We start from the raw sequence: 20,364 nt of genomic DNA on the forward strand, positions 1-20,364 counted from the left end.
AACGCACCACTAAGCCCTATGGAAAAGACAGCTCTGATCTGTCCCCACCCCCTGTAATTTGTGCATCTATGGGCTCATCCATACTTCCTTTTGTGCCATGTTTCAAGACACAGGTCCACACTTTAAAGCTCTTTGTCCCAATCCCCTTTTTTGTTTGCCTCTGGCGCTTCTCCAGCATAAAACCTGAACTGCCATTTGTTCCAATTCTGCTTTAAAGAGCTGTTTTTCCTGGGAAGAGCAGTGGACCTACGCTTAGAAAGTGTGGTGCAAAGGCTAAGTGTGGGCAACCCCTAGGTTGCTCTACAGCTGATTTGGGATTCAAACTGGAAGAGGACAAGTTGCCACCTCCCCATGATGGTATTGCATTTCTTGCTTTGAACTGTGTCATCTGTGCTGCTCCTGCAACAGACCCCTCTCTCTTGTTTGAGCAAGCAACTTTCAGTATTGGTATTGACTCGCGCCAAGCATACCTTGCGGAGGTCAGGAATGCCTAATTAGCATGCCTGGCATTAGGATTTAACCCTCCATCTGAAAGCCACCAAAATTATTCTCAACCCACACAAACCCAATGCTGTCTCGTTTTTCAAGATTTCAGGTTGTTTCCATTTGAAATGCTGAACCACAGAAAGGAAGGTTAGAGAAAATTATCTTTGAGCAACGAACCCCACATTATTTTGAGGTTCCAGCGTTTCCCGTTATCATTATCCTTCTTGTTATCATTGCTGCTGCTGCTGTTGCCCACATTGCTGCGTTATTTTGGCAGGTTGATAATTATTTTACAACTGTGGGGACTCTGCCGTAATTTAGCATCCCACAGCAACGTTTCGAAACCATCAAATAGCATTGTGAATGTCAAGTCAATACAACCCGGCATAAATAAATAAATATCCTCCCACGTGCCTGTTGTTTTTAAACTTGAGCTTGTGCTAAATATTTGCTTAGTGGATTTTGAGATGCCGCTGAAACAGAACTCCTGAACCTTCGGCAGTGCATTAAACAATTGTCATACTGTTCCATAAAAGACCTTGTTTGGCTCACGGCAAGCCATTTGAAACAGAAATCATTATTATGAAACAGCAATTCTATTTTATTTTATGGGAGCAGATTGATTTGTCAAATAGACAATGCATGTATTTTGGTAATAGTCTAAAAGACGAAATCTTGCCTGTTTTATTTTAAAAATCCTTATGCCATTACACGCTTTCATTTCAATAAAAGATGGCATTTTCTAAAATGCTCCTGTAAATTGCTTCATTTAGTAAAATTGCCACGTGGAATAATAATGTTACACCAGAGAGCGGCACTTTGTAATTTGGAAGAAATAACATTTTTCTTTTTCTTTTTTTCTTTGCTTTTTTGGGGCAAAAAACCCCTCATCTCTTTAGTTCTAAATGAAATTTTCCTTTCTGTTATTTGCTAACAGGAGACTAACCTGTGTTTCAGCAAAATGCACTGGAATGTCAGCACCTGTGAGATACAAAAGAGCTAATTAAAATATCGAGCAAATGAGATCAGCATTCAACAATCTTCTAAAATGTTATAAAAGTCTTGTCATTCTCAGCAATGACTCCATAAACAGAACAATTTGATTTATACCTAGGCAAGCTCCTTATACTTGATAGCAGGGCATGATTAATGTGTGTTTGGGCTTTTTTATATATAGTTTGATCGGAAACTGGCCCTTGCTCCTGGCTTTGTAGTGCCTTCGAACCTGGATTACCAAGGTTACCACAAATATATTGATGAAATGCTTCCCCCCGAAAGCCCCGTCCATTATGGGCTCCATCCCAACGCAGAGATCGAATTCTTGACAGTGACTTCAGACAACCTGTTCCATTCTCTGCTTGAGCTACAATCCCAAGACTCCATCACTGGGGAAGGAGCATCACAGACCGTGGAAGAAAAGGTGAGTTTTTAAGCAACACCACCAACCCACCCCTGGAAAAAATAAATGAAATATACTCAGAGTCGAGTATTAATCCTTTGTCCCTGTTGTGGTCCCAATGGGAATCTGCCCAAGCCTATGGGAACTTCCCTTCCACTACAAGTAACAGGAACTTGCCGCAGGGGGATTCCGATTCTGGCACAGTGGGAACAAAGGGTTAAAGGTACTACCCCACCCCACCCCTTGGACTCAGTCTGTGAAATATACTTGGAGTCAAGAATGGAAGTTCCCCCAAAGTATCTGCTTTATATACATTATTTACACAATGGGCCCCACGTGATTGGCTAATTCCGGAATTCTCCTGTAGGCCAATCAGGTTGCGGATTCCCTTCCACCTGGAGCTGGATTGGGTGGCTCCTGCATTCTGAATCCTATTGTTCTAGGACCAATCAAACTGCTGCATTTTGGATCCTATTGTTCTAGGAGCAATCAGACTGCTGCATTTTGAATCCTATTCAACTCAGTACATAACACCCCTCCCCTCTAAGTTCCAGTCCTGCCCGGGAGGTCGCATTCAATGATATATAAAAATGCCTGGGGAGGGAATGATATGAGGGCTGGGAAGTGGGGGGGAGAAAGAGAGAGAGCTGCTGCTCACAATCATATCACAAAACAGGCCTTGAGCAAGTTAGGTTTTTGCAGCAGCGGCCCTTGTGATAATTCATTGCGATGCCATTGCAGCAAAACATGGAACTTCCCAGCACAACCAGCTTTGTGCGAAAGCTCAGAGCACCTCCTCAAGCTCATTGCAGGCTCTCTCCTCTGCCCTCTGCCCTGCCTGCTTTGGAGACGACCCCTAAAGCAGAATTCTGCCACTGAAGTGAATGGGGACCCATAAATTACACACACACACACACCCAATGTTTGCTTTTTTTAAGCCCTAAAAAAATCCTAAAGAGACCAGCTTCTGTTTATGGCCAGCCTGGTATGATTACCTGAGGACAGGTTATTGTTCTGTATAATTATAGTATTAATTTTTAAACAAAACAAAAACCACCCAGTTTCCTTTTTAAAAAAAACAATTGGTGGGATAAGTTAGTCATGACTTAAGTCCCATCAAATGAAATTGATAGGACTTAATTAATTCAATTAATGTAGTCTGGATCCAGCCCCCACAAGTATTAGTTTGGTCTCAACAGCCATTGACAGAGTTCTGCAATGTGGAATAACAACTAGCTGGTCATAGCTCCAAATGCTTTCTGAACATTTTTGCAACTATGCTTCAGTCACCTTCTTGTGTATTGTAAGCAATTCATCCCTGGGAACATTCTGGCAAAGCACTCTCCCAGACAGAAAGAGTTACTCCCATTTGTCTTTAGCTCATTCATCCTTTAGAGCAGGGGTCAGCAAACTTTTTCAGCCATGGGCCGGTCCACTGTCCCTCAGACCATGTGGTGGGCCGGACTATAATTTTGGGGTGCGTGTGTGGAAATGAACGAATTCCTATGCCTCACAAATAACCCAGAGATGCATTTTAAGTAAAAGCACACATTCTACTCATGTAAAAACACCAGGCTGGCCCCACAAATAACCCAGAGGTGCATTTTGAATAAAAGGACACATTCTACTCATGTAAAAACACGCTGGACATAGAAAGGGCCCCATTACCTTCAGTAGCTCAGGGACTCATCAAACCTGACAGAAAATTAAATTGACAGATTCATCTATCCCCTAAGCCACCATGTTCAAGGGTCCCAGTAAGGCATAGTTCAGTTTATCATGTCATACAAACTAGGCCTCTGTGTTTACTCATTAGTAAGCTTGCTTAAAGGGACGTGGGTGGCGCTGTGGGTTAAACCACAGTGTCTAGGACTTGCCGATCAGAAGGTTGGTGGTTCAAATCCCCGCGACGGGGTGAGCTCCTGTTGCTCGGCCCCTGCTCCTGCCAACCTAGCAGTTCGAAAGCACGTCAAAGTGCAAGTAGATAAACAGGTACCGCTCCAGCGGGAAGGTAAAAACAGCGTTTCCGTGCGCTGCTCTGGTTCGCCAGAAGCGGCTTAGTCATGCTGACTACATGACCCAGAAGCTGTACACTGGTTCCCTCGGCCAATAAAGCGAGATGAGCGCCGCAACCCCAGAGTCAGTCACAACTGGACCTAATGGTCAGGGGTCCCTTTACCTTTACCTTTAAGCTTGCTTAAAACTTCAGGTTCTATTGAGTTTATTGAAGCAGACAGACTTGTGCGTAATCTTTGTCAAATAGCAGCTGAAGTATGCTAGGGTCATTGGAAGCAAGGAAATAGCACCTCTAAAGCTGATATCCACAGAGCTGGATCCCAGTGAAACTTCTGCTAGGAATGTTACTATCTGTTGCAGGTTGGGATTCAATTTTTATGTACATTTTAAATGAGAACACAGAAATCAGTATGAAAAGCAAAACACAGCTATCGTTCAAAATACAGATTTCTATGAATTCTGCCATTGCAATTCCCCAACCATTGTATTTGTGATACATGTATTAGTGAAAAAAATACTATTATATTATATTATATTATATTATATTATATTATATTATATTATGTTATGTTATGTTATGTTATGTTATGTTATGTTATGTTATGTTATGTTATGTTATATTATATTATATTATATTATATTATATTATATTATATTATATTATATTATATTATATTATAAATTGCAAATGTGTATATTGACTGCATACAAAAATATGTTTATTAGGAGAAATTCACACTAAAACACTGATGAGTTTTCATGAGGATTTTTAAAAATCGCACTTCAGTTTACTGTGGAAATGTGGAGAACTGAATTTAAGACTGAGAAGCTGAGAGAAAATGAAACTAACAGATTCATCTATCCCTGCTTGCAGGTAAAGGCCATATTAGATGACATACAAGAGAAGCTTCCGGAAGGATATAACATGTCTGACATTACCTCAAAAACAGCTGAACGTTCTCCATATATCCTGGTTTGCTTTCAAGAATGTGAACGGATGAATATACTATTACACGAGATAAGACGTTCCCTTAAAGAACTTGATCTCGGTCTTAAGGTGTGTGTACTTTGCTTTATTGTTTTGTTAGAGCTCTAGATATAAATAAAATGGATGTGTGGATGAAAACACTGAAAACAAATTGTCTCTTCCTGGGATTAGTGGCATCCGTTCCATCATTTAGTTTGTCTCCGTCATGACACAATTGGAGCAATTTTATTATTATGGCTATGACAATTGGAGCAATTTTATTATTATGGCTATGATAGATTCCAACGTTATAGAGAAAGGTTACCAGCTGCCATCATTTTTGGGTTCCCTTCAAAAGAAAGCAAAGGTGATTTCCATCCAAATGAGGATTTGAAATTCAATTTCCTCGTAGGCTTGGCTGATGTAGGGGCCTCAGGTCTCTTTCAAAGTCATTGGAAGACAGAAAATCCCAGCAAAGTGAATTAAGTTCCGTATTTTTGGTAGCTGGTAAACCTGAAGGAATTTGCATGTTCTATTGGGGATATGGCATATAGCTACTTAGTGCACTGATCTCTTTGAACCCGGAGCCTGGACTTCATGTTGCAATAATGACCCAGGATGTGGTGATAGCTCGGTCAATAGGCATGAGCCTCTTAATCTCAGGGTTGAGGGTTCGAGCCCCACATTGGGTAAAAAGATTGACTCCCCCTCTGCCTGGTTCAAGTGGTAGAATGCATGGCGGGCAGCAATCTTGGACGGCTTTGGCGCGTAGCGGTTGCAGAGCTTCTCTTGAATCGTGTCCCACGGTGCTGCCTGGACTGCTACAGGCGCAACCAATGCTCACGCCATCTCAAACACCTCAGGCCCACAGAGGCTGAGGAATAGGCCCCGCTTACGCTCCTGTGATACTTCTGTCAGCTCATTGGCTTGGAGGTAGCAGTCGAACCAAGCGAGGTAGGAGTCCCATGATTCAGAGGCTGGCACAAACGGCGTAGAGGCACAGGTGACGCCATGGTTCTGATGTTGACGTGGAGGGCGATGGATGGAACACAGTGCTCTAGCCAGAACGGTCAGCTCTGAATTGGTTCTGCTCCGTGATTTCGCTCAGTGTTTCAGCTCCGTGATTCAGCTCATCTCAGAGGGTGGCCGTGTCTGGCTGTGCTCTGATGTCCATCGATCCCATCCTCGTCGCCAGTGTTAAGTTGTGGGGAGACATAGCAGACGACACAGCGATTCCTCAAACAGCTCTTGTTTATTCACAGGCCAGAACAGAACTGAACAGCAAACAGCTCAGCCGGCCTGCTTTTATAGGCAGCTGGCTATCAACATTGTAGCAACTACAACCCAGGGTTTCCCGCCTAAAGTAACTGGTGTGGACCTGAGTGAAAACTATATACACAATACCCCTGGTGGCCAGGGTGAGAACTTCAATACATAACAGTAACAATGTGGTAATTTAACTATACGGCCTTCCCCCCACACCCCTCTGATCCATTTTTTATATTTATATTTAAGGGCTTACATTTTACATGATCAGGCCTTTGAGTATTTTATTCTACATGGGTTGGATCCAAATATCCAGTGAGCGAAACTCTGCTTGCATGATGCTCCTGCTGGAGAAAGGATAGCAGTGGCAATTGTCTATTATTACACTTATAATTATTAATATTATTATTACCACCCACCTTTTCCCATGACAGGGCTCAAGGCAGCTTGCTGATAAAAACAAGAACCGCTAAAAACATAGGAAAAATCATTACAAAACAATTAAGCATTGATAGAATTAAAACTGCGTACAGGTATAATAATAATAATAATAATAATAATAATAATAATAATAATAATAATAATAATATACTCCGCCCATCTGGCTGACTTTCCCCAGCCACTCTGGGCGGCTCCCAATCAAGTTTTAAAAACAATGCAGCATTAAATATTAAAAACTTCCCTAAACAGGGCTGCCTTCAGATGTCTTTTGAAGATAGGATAGCTGCTTATTTCCTTCACATCTGAAGGAATAAAATCTATTAAAACCATGCAAATAATCACAGTAAAAACAAAACAGCACCAGCCCTTTAATTAAAAACAGTAAGTTCCCCAAAGCCTGTTGGAACAAGGAAGTCGAAGGACAGCGAGGAGGGAGCCAGTCGGGCTTTTCTGGGGAGAGAGTTCCAAAGTCTGGCAGCAGCCACCGAAAAGGCCCTCTCCCGTGTCCCTAGCACAGTGTTTCCCAACCTTTTTTGGGCAAAGGCACACTTGTTTGAAGAAAAAAATCTCGCGGCACACCACCATTACAGCCCCGTGACGTCAGCGCGCAGCGTCACGCCGGGAGGGACGCACGAAAGTGAAAGTTTTCAATTTTTTCCCCTCCCCCTTGCCGGGGAACCTCCAAGCTTTGGGGGTGGGGGGGGAGGAGGCAGCGCAGCAAAGCGAGGGACTGAGGGACTGAGGGACGGCGGCAGCTGAGGCGGCGGCGGCTGTTGTCGTGGTGGCGGCGATAGCGGGCGGAGGAGGGGGCGGCGGCGGGGCCGAGGTGGCCGGCGGCGGCGGGGGAGGCGGCGGCGGGTGGAGCAGGAGGGCGGCCGAGGCCGGTGAGGGAGTAGGGTTGCCAGGGGCTTGAGGAGCCGTCGCCGGGAGTTGCTGCTGCTGTTGTTGCTGCTGCTGCCCGGACATGCCGGCCTCCTCCTCGTCCGCTGTCTCGCGCTCCTCCTTTTTGCACGCGCTGCCCCGCCGCCGCCCCATTGGCTGGGTCCTGTCAGCTGATCTTCCTGTGTGTGTGTGTGAGGGGAGAATGGAGAGAGAAACCTCGGCACCACCACTGCGGAGCCGCCCCCGGCTCGACGCGGATCCTCGCCGCCGCCTCTCACCGCCCGCCTCGCCCGCCTCCCTCCCACGGCACACCAGCCAACCTCTCACGGCACACTAGTGTGCCGCGGAACACCGGTTGGGAAACACTGCCCTAGCAAGCATGTCTGTGAGGGTGGTAGGACCAAGAGAAGACGACTCCTCCCTCCTACAGCCCCCACTGTCTACTAAAAAGCTGCTGTGGTGAGTTGAGAACTCTGGAGCAGTGTAGACGTCATTTCAGGGGCTGCAGATGAGAGCTGGCCAGTCATTTTAATGATTGTTTTGTACTGTTTCTAATGGCGTTTTATTACTATACACCACCGATGCTGCCATATATATATATATATAAGATGATATGTTAATACTTTTTAAAAGGAGAAAAGTGAAAATGCCCTCCTTCCTCAAAGAGAGTTTTCCATGGGATCTCAGTCTGCTTCTGTGAACAGAAGGTGTTCTTCCATTTGCGGAGAGCACTCTGGATTCCAACCCATAGCTTGTTGTGCATAATTTTCTTCAGATATTCGCAATTATATTTAAGAAACGAAGAGGAGACAGGAACCGCCGCTTGTGTTTGCATGATCGTTTCACCTCTTTTTAATAAATAACTCACCCCAATTTTAAGAGCCAAGATATTCTTTACATTTGACAATTCAGCTACCTTATGTGTTTTTACTGTAGGGGGGAAGAAAGCCCTCTATCATTTATCATGTCATCTTATCACGGTCTCTTTGTGCGACGCAAATAGCACACTAATGTTTTCTTTTGTTAGGGTGAGTTGGCAATCTCTGCTGAGATGGAGCAACTACAGACAGCTCTCTTTTTTGATAATCTTCCTGACACTTGGATGAAACTGGCTTATCCATCAACCTACAGCCTAGCTCAGTGGTGAGTCTCATGCCAACAGATCAGGGTAGATTCTTTGTCACGGGCAGCTAAAAGTGGGGTGGGGTGAGAAACTCGGCAATATTTTTGCTTATAAATACTGTAGTGATGCGTAGTAGTGTTGCACCCATCCTTTAAAAAAGACTACAGTCTTACCTTACATATAGCATCAATTATATATATGGACACGGGTGGTGTTGTGGTCTAAACCACTGAGCCTCCTGGGCCTGCTGATCAGGTTGGCGGTTTAAATCTGTGCAACGAAAGCACACCAGCGGTTTAGTCATGCTCATCTCGCTTTCAGGCCAAGGGAGCTGGCGTTTGTTCACAGACAGCTTCCCGGGTCATGTGGCCAGCAGGACTAAACCACTTCTGGCCCAATGGAACACCATCACGGAAGCCAGGGCACACGGAAACACCATTTACCTTCCCACCAGAGTGGTACCTATTTATCTACTAGCACTGGTGTGTTTTCAAACTGCTAGGTTGGCAGGAGCTGGGACAGAGCAACAAGAGCAAACCCTGTCGCTGGGATTCGAACTGCCGATCTTCCGATCGGCAAGCCCAAGAGTGTTTTAGACCACAGCGCCACCAAATACAGTGGTGCCTCGCAAGACGAAATTAATTCGTTCCGCAAGTTTTTTCTTCTTGCGAGTTTTTCATCTTGCGATGCACGGTTTCCCATAGGAATGCATTGAAAATCAATTAATGCGTTCCTATGGAAACCGCCTTCAGACCAGGTCCGGGGACAATCTGTCCCCCGACCTCTTCTGAAGGCTGGGGGGGGACAAGGGCTTTTCTTCCCACCCCCAGCATTTTAAAAAACCCCGGGTCAGTGGAGGACTTCTCCGCTGTCCGGGGCAATCTTAAAATGCTGGCGGGCGGCATTTTAAAATCGCCCGGGACGATGTAAAAGCCCCTGGGAAGGCAGGCAGGGGGGACAAAGACTTTTGCCCCCCGCCCGCCTTCAGAAGAGGTCCTGGACAGCTTCTCCCCGCCGCCCCTTGCTTCAAAAGAGGTCTGGGGACAGCGGGGAAGACGCGCTGCGCTTCCCGCTGTCCCCGGACCTGGGGCTGCGGGGAGAAGATCGCTTCTCCCTGCCGCCCCTTGCTTCAAAAGAGGTCCGGGGACAGCGGGGAAGAAGCGCTGCGCTTCCCGCTGTCCCCGGACCTCTTTTGAAGCAAGGGCGGTGGGGAGAAGCGATCTCCCCGCCGCCCCTTGCTTCAAGAGAGGTCCGGGGACAGCGGGGAAGACCCGCTGTCCCCGGAGCTTGCGGGGCAAGCTTCGTTTTGCGAAGCAAGCCCATAGGGAAATTCATCTTGCGAGGCAACTCGAAAACGAAAAAACCTTTCGTTTTGCGAGTTTTTCGTCTCGTGAGGCGTTCGTCTTGCGGGGTACCACTGTACAAGTTTATCTCGAGAGGTACACTAGGTATGGTAGTGTCAGAAGAGTGGTGAGTGAGAGTTATAAAGTATCAACTTACTTGTACACTGCTTAGAGACTATTATCATTAAGTGGCATACAAGTAGTTGAAATTAATGATGAAAAAATCTTGGGGAACCGACTGATCCATGAGAATACCTGATCTGCAGCTGATTATCGTTACAACTCCAAACATGTACACCACACTCCATCCTTATCCAAGCCTTTGATATAATCCAATGATACAGTGAGACTAGGGCCCACATAATACAAAGAGAAGTTTTCCTTAGGCCTCAGGTGTGCTCATCGTGGCTCAAATAATTATGCAGGGAAAGATATTCCTTACTTATTTCAGCATTTGAAAACCAAAATGTTCAGCTTCTGAGACGCTCAAAAACCGAGATACCACTGTATATTGTTTTAGACACCCCTGAAAAATTTTTTATTTCAGCAAGCCTGTCTAGTCATATAATTTAATTATAGGTGGTGGTTTTTTAAGTTCAATTTGTTTTGTGTTTTATTAATAATGGGCTGCGTTCAGCTAAGTCCTAATAGGAGTAAACCCACTGAAATTAATGAACCTAAGTTACTGTAGTCATGTCCGTTGATTTCAATGAGTCTGCGCTGAGTAGGAATAGCATTGAACACCACTCAATGATTCTGTGTGCATCAAATATCATAGTTTTCTCATTAAGTGATCTATAATTCCCCCCCCCCAAATTAATTAAATTAATAAAGGTCGGGGAAACCTCCTCAGACTTTAGTCAAATCACGCTTCTCCTACTGTATTGTTCTAGTAGTATGAGAGGAGACACAAATTTGGTCATCAGGAAGCTTGTAAATGCTTCAAAACAGACTCGCACAACAGTGGCGTAGCGTGGGTTGTCAGCACCCGGGGCAAGGCAAGTAATTTGCGCCCCCTAACCCGTGGATTTGTGCCCCCTAACCCTAACCCCCAGATGTTGCGCCCGGTGAGGCCGGCCCCCCTGCACCCCCCACGCTACGCCACTGTCGCACAAACACCCCTCCCTGTCTCTCTCACACACAGTATTTCAAGCATGAGTGTTCATTTATTGCAACTAAACCTACCACCCAGTTTTCCTGGGTTTGGGCCTTTGGTGATTCATAGACAATTGCACGGCAGAACAGCAATGCCGCCAACTCTAAAGGGGGGTTCTCTGCCTGCGTGATCCAGAATATGGCATCAGTACTACACTTTACCTGCTTTGGAAGGAGGCGTCTCCTGAAGTTCAGTTTGGGGCCGAATTCTCCGTTGCAGACAGACATGTCTTCCATATAGCTACTTGCTGGTGCCTATTTAATGCGCAGCCATAAAGCATTATGCTTCACTGGCAATCTGTTATCTCCCCATCCCCACCCACCCCGTCCAATCTGCTTTATTATATTTCCCACCACAGAGGAAATCTCTGGCATTTAATCAATATTTCAGAGAGGGCTGGACCAGCAAGAATTCTGGATAAATTCGTATGTTGAGCTTCATAAGGACAGCAAATGCATCACGACGATAGGCTGTAAGAATTATTGCAGTCGTTGAGTAGCAACTGACCTACCGATCCGGCACGATGAATTGTTAGCTGGAGCAAGATTTGCAGCAACCAACTGTGGTGTGTTCTCTCTCAATCCCCTGACATAAAGCAATGTTTTCGGGTTTAATGAGAGGCTGCACAAAATGCATGTTCTGCAGATGGCCGGAAGGACTAGCAGGCCTTGGGGAATGCGAATATAGCCACAAGTCATGCCTTTCTATCATGTGTTTATTGGAAAACAGGATCCCAGGAAGCAATACAAGAGAATCCTGAAGATTTCCACACCTGATTTGCCTCTGAAGCTCATTATAGCATTGCTCAGTGGTCTCTGTTTTAACTAACCCAGCTGTGGTCTGTTCCGAGAGATGGCATTCATTTCCCCCCGGGAAGTCTTATGATACTGAATGGTCATCCACTTAGATGATTCCCCCTTGGGGAAGCATCCTGTCGAAAAGATAGCGACTTACTTAAGTAGCATTAAGCTTCACGAGGGGGAGAAATTCAGGAGGGATTTGATTCTTGATTCTGCGAAGGCACCAGAGACTGAATTCAGCGGACCTGCAGGAACCCAGAAAAATGTTCTTTAAAATAGAGGACGGAATGAGGCAAGCCTACGAGGATGGAATTTCAGTAGGCTAAGATGGTCTGGGAGAACAATCCATTGGGAACATCTCTTGAGCTAGCCCCAGTCAAACGAGTGGGCTGTGCACAACACAACAAAAATTCCTCAGTTGGCTGGTTCCTTGACTTTTTTATTTGTATTCTACTTAGCTACAAGAAGAACCTTCTGCCTGTGAATGGAGTGGCCACTTTGTGCATCACCAAATAAGAGGCCAAAGGAGGTTTTGCATGAGAATTGCATGTGCTAATTTATATGTGTAGATGCAAACTGAGAAATAATCGCTGAAATTTGTTTCGCCAATAGTGGGCAAGGCTGTAGCCAGTTGACCTCTGTGTGCCTGTTTGGTTTGCAGTCCAAGTTCTGACTCCTGATGGGCACGATCCAGGCGCCTGCCACCCTCCCTTCTCATGGCTCATTGTTTTTAAACCAGACTTGGACCAAGTACCCTCCTTCAACCTTAGAAGCCCAACCTAAGATGTGGCTCTTTAGTAGGGTGCCATCTCAGCCACGTGGAAGGATGACATCCACAGCAGAACCATTACCTCACCTCCCCAGTAGTGCTACACAGAAAAGGAGGCTGAAGATGCTGCAGTGTAAATCTGCTGATACATGCCCATGGTGATGAGTTGGAGGCAGTGGAGAAAAACAAGCCCAGAACTTACGTACATAGATTTTGAATACCAGAAAACTGCACGTAGTGAGGATCCCTTGAGAGGACATCTTACAAATGTTAACAATTCATTACTTAGCAGCTGACAAAAACAAGGATGTGTGTGAAAATACACACATGAGAGAATGAAAAATAGATACTTAATAGTGCTACTGTTTTGGTTTTTTATTTTCTTGTTATCTGTATTTTTAGATATTTTATATTATCTTAATTCTATTAATGTTTAATTTTTAATGGCTATGTTTTCTAAGTCTGTAGCTTTTTCTATTTTGTCTGTAAGTGGCCTTGAGTCCTGGTCTGGAAAGAGGGCGAGATACAAATAAATACAGAGAGAACAAATAACAATAATAATATGAGAGCTAGGAATATTCAGTGGCCATGCAATATTGACCAATGGTTGGAGAGAAAAAATAGAAAACTGGGTGAGAAGGAGGAGTAGAGGGCTTATTTTCAGGTAGGGTTCAATCATATACCAGCAAATTCAGCTTGCACACCAAAGCCTTCTCCAAAATTGGATTCCTTGCTGTTAGGAAAGTGATGGGGACAACGCACTGGACAATGTAGGGTAATATTTGCTCGATGACATGTTGTCTAACCTTCTCGCAAAGATTCCGGTGCACCACGAAAGATCCCACAAAACACCATTCCGTTATACTTTGAAAATGACACTTCTGTCTGAGTAAAATAGGTTATCTAGGCATTTGCTTAGCAATGGCGCGCAAACCATTTGCGAATGCTTTCAGTGTAGGCAGGTATTCTCAGACAGAGCAAGTAATCTGCAGAAAAGTATTGGCTTGTGGGGGGAAAGCGCGGGTCATAGACAGAATACTGATAATGTGCAAGGCACATTATCTCTCAGTTAACAAAAATGACAAATATTGAAGTTAAATAGGAAGGATAGTTGAAGTGGAGAAAAGTGGCATAAAATGTGTGTTTTAGGTAAATCAGTTTTCAGAAATACCATGCAGAGGTTAATCCTTTATAAATATGTTCAAGGAATATATTAGACACCAGGTCCACCTACGCCAAATGAATGCAGCAAAACCCTTGTATGTGTCTCAGAGTCAGGATAAATGAGGAAACTCTCTGGTATTTGATGTGGTTTTGCTCTATAATTCACACATGGGTGGTGATTGGTTGTTTTTTTTTACTCATCGCCCCAAAGAAACATATATTGGCAAATCTTATTAGGCACGTTTTGCAGAAAACAGGAACCTCTGAACGGATGATATTTTGAATTTTAATAAAATGAAGGGCACATTTGGTTTATTTGCAATAATACCACCTTTAGGAAATTATACCTCTAAGGATGAAAACATGTGCCCGTCTATTTTTAAAATATGCCCAAGTAATCTCAGCATCAAAGTCTTTGCACTCAAGTATGGATAAATTAGGACTCCTGCAACTTAAATTATGGCTAAAATATGTTTCTAGCCACCAAAAAATATATTTGGGTGTGCGTGTGTTATAGAGCTCAACAGTTGCAAGAATGCTACAGAGATGTTGTTTTGAGCTATGCAAAAATGTGGTATCTGTAAGTAATTTATATTTTAAAGTTGTTACTTTTAACTACAAGGAAACTCAGAAGGGAGGGACTAGAGGAAGTCAACCAAGATGTTTAAAAGGTTGGATTTGTAAAGAATTAAGTTTGTTGTTATTGTTTATCTGTTTATTGTTCCTTTTTTCTTTTCGTTCATTGATGTATTTTTCTCTTTTTTTCTGTTTTTGTGTGTCATTCTGCTATGTGGTTTTTGTTATAATTGTGGAAAATCTAATATTTTTTTTAAAAAAAAATGTGGTTGAGCATTTTCTGAGCACCTTTGACTTTTTTTGACTAAGTAGTAGTTTTTTTGATCGTGCATTGTTGGACTAGACTTAGTTTCCCAATTGCCGAAATGCTGCGCTTTTCAAATAAAAGCGGAGTCCAAGGTACGCCTGTTCCTGTCGCAGCACAGCATCTCCATCGCGTGCCATAATTGTCAAGCATTATGACCAGATTTTGGGGGTTGGGGAGTATGTTAAGCTGGGGTGCAAGTGGCTGATGCTTTGATCTTTACCATCTGCAGCATCAGTTGTCACAAGGCAGGCCATTTTTCTGGATCTGCCTCTAGCTTATGAAACAATATATGCTACAACGGCATGGAGGGAACATTGGTGTGGAGTTGACCCTCCCTTTGCTCTTCCCTTTGCCTGGGAAGCCATTCCACAGGTAGATGGAGCTAATACAAACCACTCTCCCTTTACTGGCTTTAGAACTGGGAGTTGTTGTTGGTTTAGTCGTTTAGACCAGTGTTTCCCAAACGTTTTTGGGCAACGGCACACCTGTTTACCGGATAAAAATCTCGCGGCACACCACCATTAAAGCCCCGCCCCGTGACGTCAGCGCGCAGCGTCACGCCGGGAGGGACGCACAAAAGTGAAAGTTTTTTCCCTTCCCCTTGCCGGGGTGGGAGGAGGCAGCAGAGCGAGGGACTGAGGGACGGCGGCAGCTGAGGCGGCGGCGATAGCGGGCGGAGGAGGAGCCGTCGCCGGGAGTTGCTGCTGCTGCTGTTGCTGCTGCTGCCCGGACATGCCGGCCTCCTCCTCCTCCGCTGTCTCGCAAGCAACCCACCCTCCCCCCGTCTCCCCCCCCACCGCCGTGTCCCCTACCTGTGCTGCAGCCCCACTAGCCCCAGCGTGATCACATGGGGCACGTCCAGCTCCGTGGGCCACAGGCCGGAGGCGATGCACCCGAACACGCCGCACTCCTCCCGAATCCCCAGCTCCTCGAATTCCATGGTGCCCGAGCGAACACGTGTTGTTGTCAGCGCAGCTGCTTCTGTTATTGCCGCTGCTGCCTCCTGCCGCCGCCGCCGCCTGGGTTTGAGGGGGGGGGCGGAGGAGGAGGAGAAGGAGGCGGCGGCCTCAGAGGCGCGAGTTCCTCTCCGCGCCCACCCCTTGCGCCCGCCTCATTTACATGCATACATTACGAAGGGGCGAAATTCCCCGCCTCGGGGCTGCTCCGCGTGGTGGAGTTGGTTTCCCCACCCCAGAGGAGCAGAGCAAGAGAGGTCGCCTTCGGGGCGGGGGGGGCTACTTTGTATCTGCCTTTGGACACAAGTTAGCTCCCGCTCGCTCTTTCTCTCTCCCCACAAGTTAACTTTGTTTCCCTCTCTCTTTCTCTCCGCGCGCGCGCGCTTCTGAGAGCGAGTTTTGCCCAGTGGCTCCGAGAGTGTAAACGGCTGGCTGAAGTGCTGAGGAGACCGCGAAGGGCGGAGGGAGCTGGGCTTTGCGCGCGACGGAAGGGGTTATTCCCCCCCCCTTATGGAAACGGGGTTTGAGGGAATAAGGGGTAGGGAGGAGACTTCGGTTTTTGCGCGACTGAGCAGGGGAAGGGGGCGTCGGCGGGCGCTCGCCTCAGATTGGAGAAACGCTACCAAAGGGTTGTGAGCGGGGGGGGGGGTGTTAAAAACATCCCTCCCTCCGTGGGTGGAGGAAAGGGGGCTGGGAGGCAGGATGTGGCCCCGGCGGAGAGTTTTAGGTGGCCCAACCCCTTCCCTTTCCCAATGAGGTGGAAGCATTGGCGGGTTTCTGCAACCGCGCCCCGCCCCCTTCCGCCGTCCGTGCCCCCCCCTCCCTTCGTACGCAGCCCCAAAAGTGCCTCCGGACTCCGAATGCGCTTCTTTTTCGGGTCGCTTCCCTCTCGCGCGCTGCTCACTTGGTTTTGTTCTCTCCTAGGCGCCCGACTCGCCCGCCTCCCTCCCACGGCACACCAGCCGGTGTCTCACGGCACACTAGTGTGCCGCGGAACACCGGTTGGGAAACACTGGTTTAGACGTGTCCGATTCTTCGTGACCCCATGGACCAGAGCACGCCAGGCACTCCTGTCTTCCACTGCCTCCCGCAGTTAGGTCAAACTCATGCTGGTAGCTTCGAGAGCACTGTCCAACCATCTCGTCCTCTGTCGTCCCCTTCTCCTTGTGCCCTCCATCTTTCCCAACGTCAGGGTCTTTTCCAGGGAGTCTTCTCTTCTCATGAGGTGGCCAAAGTCTTGGAGCCTCAGCTTCAGGATCTTTTCCTTCCAGTCAGCACTCAGGGCTGATTTCCTTCAGAATGGAGAAGTTTGTTCTTCTTGCAGTCCATGGGACTCTCAAGAGTCTCCTCCAGCACCAGAATTCAAAAGCATGAATTCTTCAGCGAGCAGCCTTCGTTATGGTCCAGCTCTCACTTCCATACATCACTACTGGGAGTAGGAACCATCAGATCTTCCATCTAAGAAGCCCTGCTATGAGTATCAAGTGTGTGGTTCAAATGTATTTACCATAGGCTCCAGCATGTTTATGGCAGTACATCGCTTATTCTGTAATTGCCATTGCAAGCCACCAATTCCTATGCCTCCATCTTTGTTTCTTTTTCGATGCTGCTAAGGTACAACGATCTCCTTCTGCGCTGCCGAGAGCTCGATTCCTGGGCGCAGGATCTCACCCTCCCCAGCGTCGTCTGGATATCAGGCTTTTTCAACCCCCAGTCCTTCCTCACAGGTAGGAAAGCACATCACACAACTCATTAGTAATTTACTGCTACAGTAATTTTTATAATTACTGCCAGGAGGCTTCATTAAATTTGATCTAATGAATAAATATTGTATTTTCAACGTGATTACCAGCACAGCTTAAGCTGTGTGCCATAAACAATTATTTTCCTCAATACACAGTATGTCGGTGACTATATTGATTTTTTTTATTATTATTTCACGAAGGGTTTACTGTATTTGTATCAGGGGGCACTCAATAATGGCTGAACGCGAAGTTGTCAAAAGGACATGCCATTGAAAGAGAAATAAAGGAAATAGCAGTGGCAAAGAAGCTAAATTACTGTTAGTAAATATAATAGAGATGTGTGTGTGTAAAATATGGGGTGAGAAAAATGGTGTGTCGATATGTGTGTCTGTGTATTTATAGGTTGGCATCTGAAAAGCTACTTTGCACATGGTCTTAGGCTGGGCCAGAAAATTCATTATTTTAACCTTTTTCCATCCTCTGAATAGCACACTTCCATGTCACATAGCGTAAGCCTATTTTAAAGGGAGGGGGTGCCGCTTTCAAGAGACAGCTACCCAAAGCAAGTTTAAAGTCTTTGTCATTTGGGTACAAATAATCCATTTAGCTGTATTCCAGCTTCAAGACATAGCTGCTTAATTCAAGACTCTGTGGGACAAAGCAATGTTTTATTTTGAAATCAGCATTAATTCTGATAGTTATGGCGGCTGGAGATTAATTTCCTGTGCAATCCCTGGCACCCACAAATCTGCATTTAGTGTTTGATCCGTAATTTATTGCAATGTAAGCCCAGTTTTCATGGTAAAAGACCTACCTTGCAATGGAAACGTCAGCTGTTTTTTTTTTAGCACCGATACCCAAGCATCAAGTTCAGAAACCCGGCATGATAATACCGTATTTTTCTGTGTGTAAGACAATGGTTTTTTGCTTTTTAAAATTAGTCAAAAATCGGAGGTTGTCTTATACACGGATGGCGAATGCCAAGGGGTTTGGGCTCGGACTCTGGTGTGGGTGGCCTGGGCTCGGGTCCAGCTTCTGGCATGGGCAGCCCAGGATCAGTGGTGGTGGATGTGGGAGAGAGCTTGTGATCACCCAAAAAACCTCAACAACTTTGGCTAACTTCCTTGACTGCCACTAATGTTTAAATATATGGTAATAAATATACCAGCGTGTTGAATATTTTAAGATAATATCAAAGTAGTTCTGCTTGATGTTTAAAATACAGATTTCTTAGTTATGGGTTCAGAAAAAATAGGGGTCGTCTTACACATGGAAAAATACAGTAATCCTTGCCCAACTTGTCCCATCACTGCATGCAAGACTGTCAAATGCTCCCTTACATTAGAGATGGCTCTGTTCAGCAGCCATTGTTTGCCTCTGGCTACCAGTTGCAAGGAATCCCAAGTGTGCTGGTTGACTCTGTCCCCACTGACATGTGGTTGGCCCCTGGACTTTAGTCCTGAACCAGCCTATGGAAAGCCATATCAGAGCAGAGCTTTCAGTGTGGCAGTTTCTTGTGGGGGATGGACAATTCAAACATGCCGTGTGGCCATCTTTGTCAACTGGCTGTCGCCATGCTAAGAGCAACATCCAATCTGTCACTGCCCCACCATTGCCTGATACCATTTCTCTGCGTAGTTTTGGTATGTTTGACATTAGGCTTAAAAGAAAATGACAGCAAGGAAACCTTTTTGGGGTGCTTCTGAAGCGCTTTCCGGGTCTGTCCCTTTCTTTTCACTGAACTTTGTAAGAAAGCTGGTCTAAACCTGTCCACACCGGACGAAAAGGAATGATTTCTGCTTCCATTGATCTTATGAAGCTACTTTATGCATCAAGTCAAGTCTATGGTCCACCTAGGGCAGGGGTCTGCAACCTTTAAGACAAAAAGAGCCACTTGGACCCGTTTCCGAAGAAAAAAACTGGGAGCCGCAAAACCGGGAAGGTGACGTCGGGACGGTGCGTGACTAACGCACGCACCGCCCCCATGCGGCGTCACAGCCACTACAGCGCCCGGCACAGTGGGGAGTGTCGGGGCGCACAATGCGCCTCCTCCCCTCGCTAGCATCCGCCCCGGAGCCGTAGGTGGTAAAAGAGCCACATGCGGCTCCAGAGCCGCGGGTTGCAGACCCCTGACCTAGGGCAATGATGGGGAACTTGTAGGCCTCCAGATATTGACACGCTAGAATCCCCATCACCCCTGGGCTGCAATGACTGGGGCTGAAGGAAGCAGGGAGGCCCAACATCTGGAAGGCTGCAGGTCCCCCATCCCTAATCTACTGCAGTGGTGTCTATGACTAGAGTCCTGGTTCTCAGGCCGCAGTACCATTTTCAGTCCTTCCCCCGGCTCCACAAGATTTACTTTTAACTTGACATGCTAGGAATGAACCTAGGCAACACCTTGCATGCGGAGCACATGTTCTTCCTCATTTTACTTGCTCAGCTCATCTGGTGTCTCTGCGCTTTTATTTCAGCTGTCATGCAGAGCCTCGCCCATAAAAACGAATGGCCTTTGGATAAGATGCACATAACGGTGGACGTCACCAAAAAATACAAAGAGGAGTTTACGCAGCCTGCTAGAGAAGGGGCATACATACACGGCTTGTACTTGGAAGGTAAGTGACTTGCAAGGATTTGCAACTGCTTAAAAATGGCGGCATTAGAAGCTATGGGACGTTTATCTGAAAAGCTTTTTAAGGCATTATTTTTAAAAACAGAGCCACCTCCCTATTATTGCCTTCAAGTCAGAGTTAAGAGTTCTCAGCTGCTCCTTCACTTTTTCCTTTCATGGCCACGTTTCTCACCTTTCATAATGCAACTTTGTGTTGAAGCACTAGCCTGTTAGCCACAGGTAGTGACTCCTCTGCATCAAACAGTTCCCCCATGCACTTCACCTAGCATCAAAACACAGGACACAGCTTTCAGCCCTTCTGCCAGAAGGCTCATAAGCTTTTTTGGGTATGGCAATAAC

General features: G+C 46.0%; 1 protein-coding gene across 1 annotated transcript in view; it reads left to right on the plus strand.

Moving 5' to 3' along the window:
* The window catches only part of LOC310691029 (dynein axonemal heavy chain 11-like), a 228,191-nt gene that overhangs the window by 204,146 nt on the left and 3,681 nt on the right, over positions 1-20,364 (plus strand). The window contains exons 68-72 of the mRNA XM_083470619.1: positions 1,664-1,906; positions 4,776-4,958; positions 8,485-8,600; positions 17,266-17,378; positions 19,868-20,008. Of these exons, the coding sequence (XP_083326745.1) occupies positions 1,664-1,906; positions 4,776-4,958; positions 8,485-8,600; positions 17,266-17,378; positions 19,868-20,008 (796 nt within the window). The remainder of the gene's footprint in view (positions 1-1,663; positions 1,907-4,775; positions 4,959-8,484; positions 8,601-17,265; positions 17,379-19,867; positions 20,009-20,364) is intronic.

The sequence above is a fragment of the Podarcis liolepis genome (genome assembly GCF_965112155.1).
Source record: "Podarcis liolepis genome assembly, chromosome: 1".
Lineage (NCBI taxonomy): Eukaryota > Metazoa > Chordata > Lepidosauria > Squamata > Lacertidae > Podarcis > Podarcis liolepis.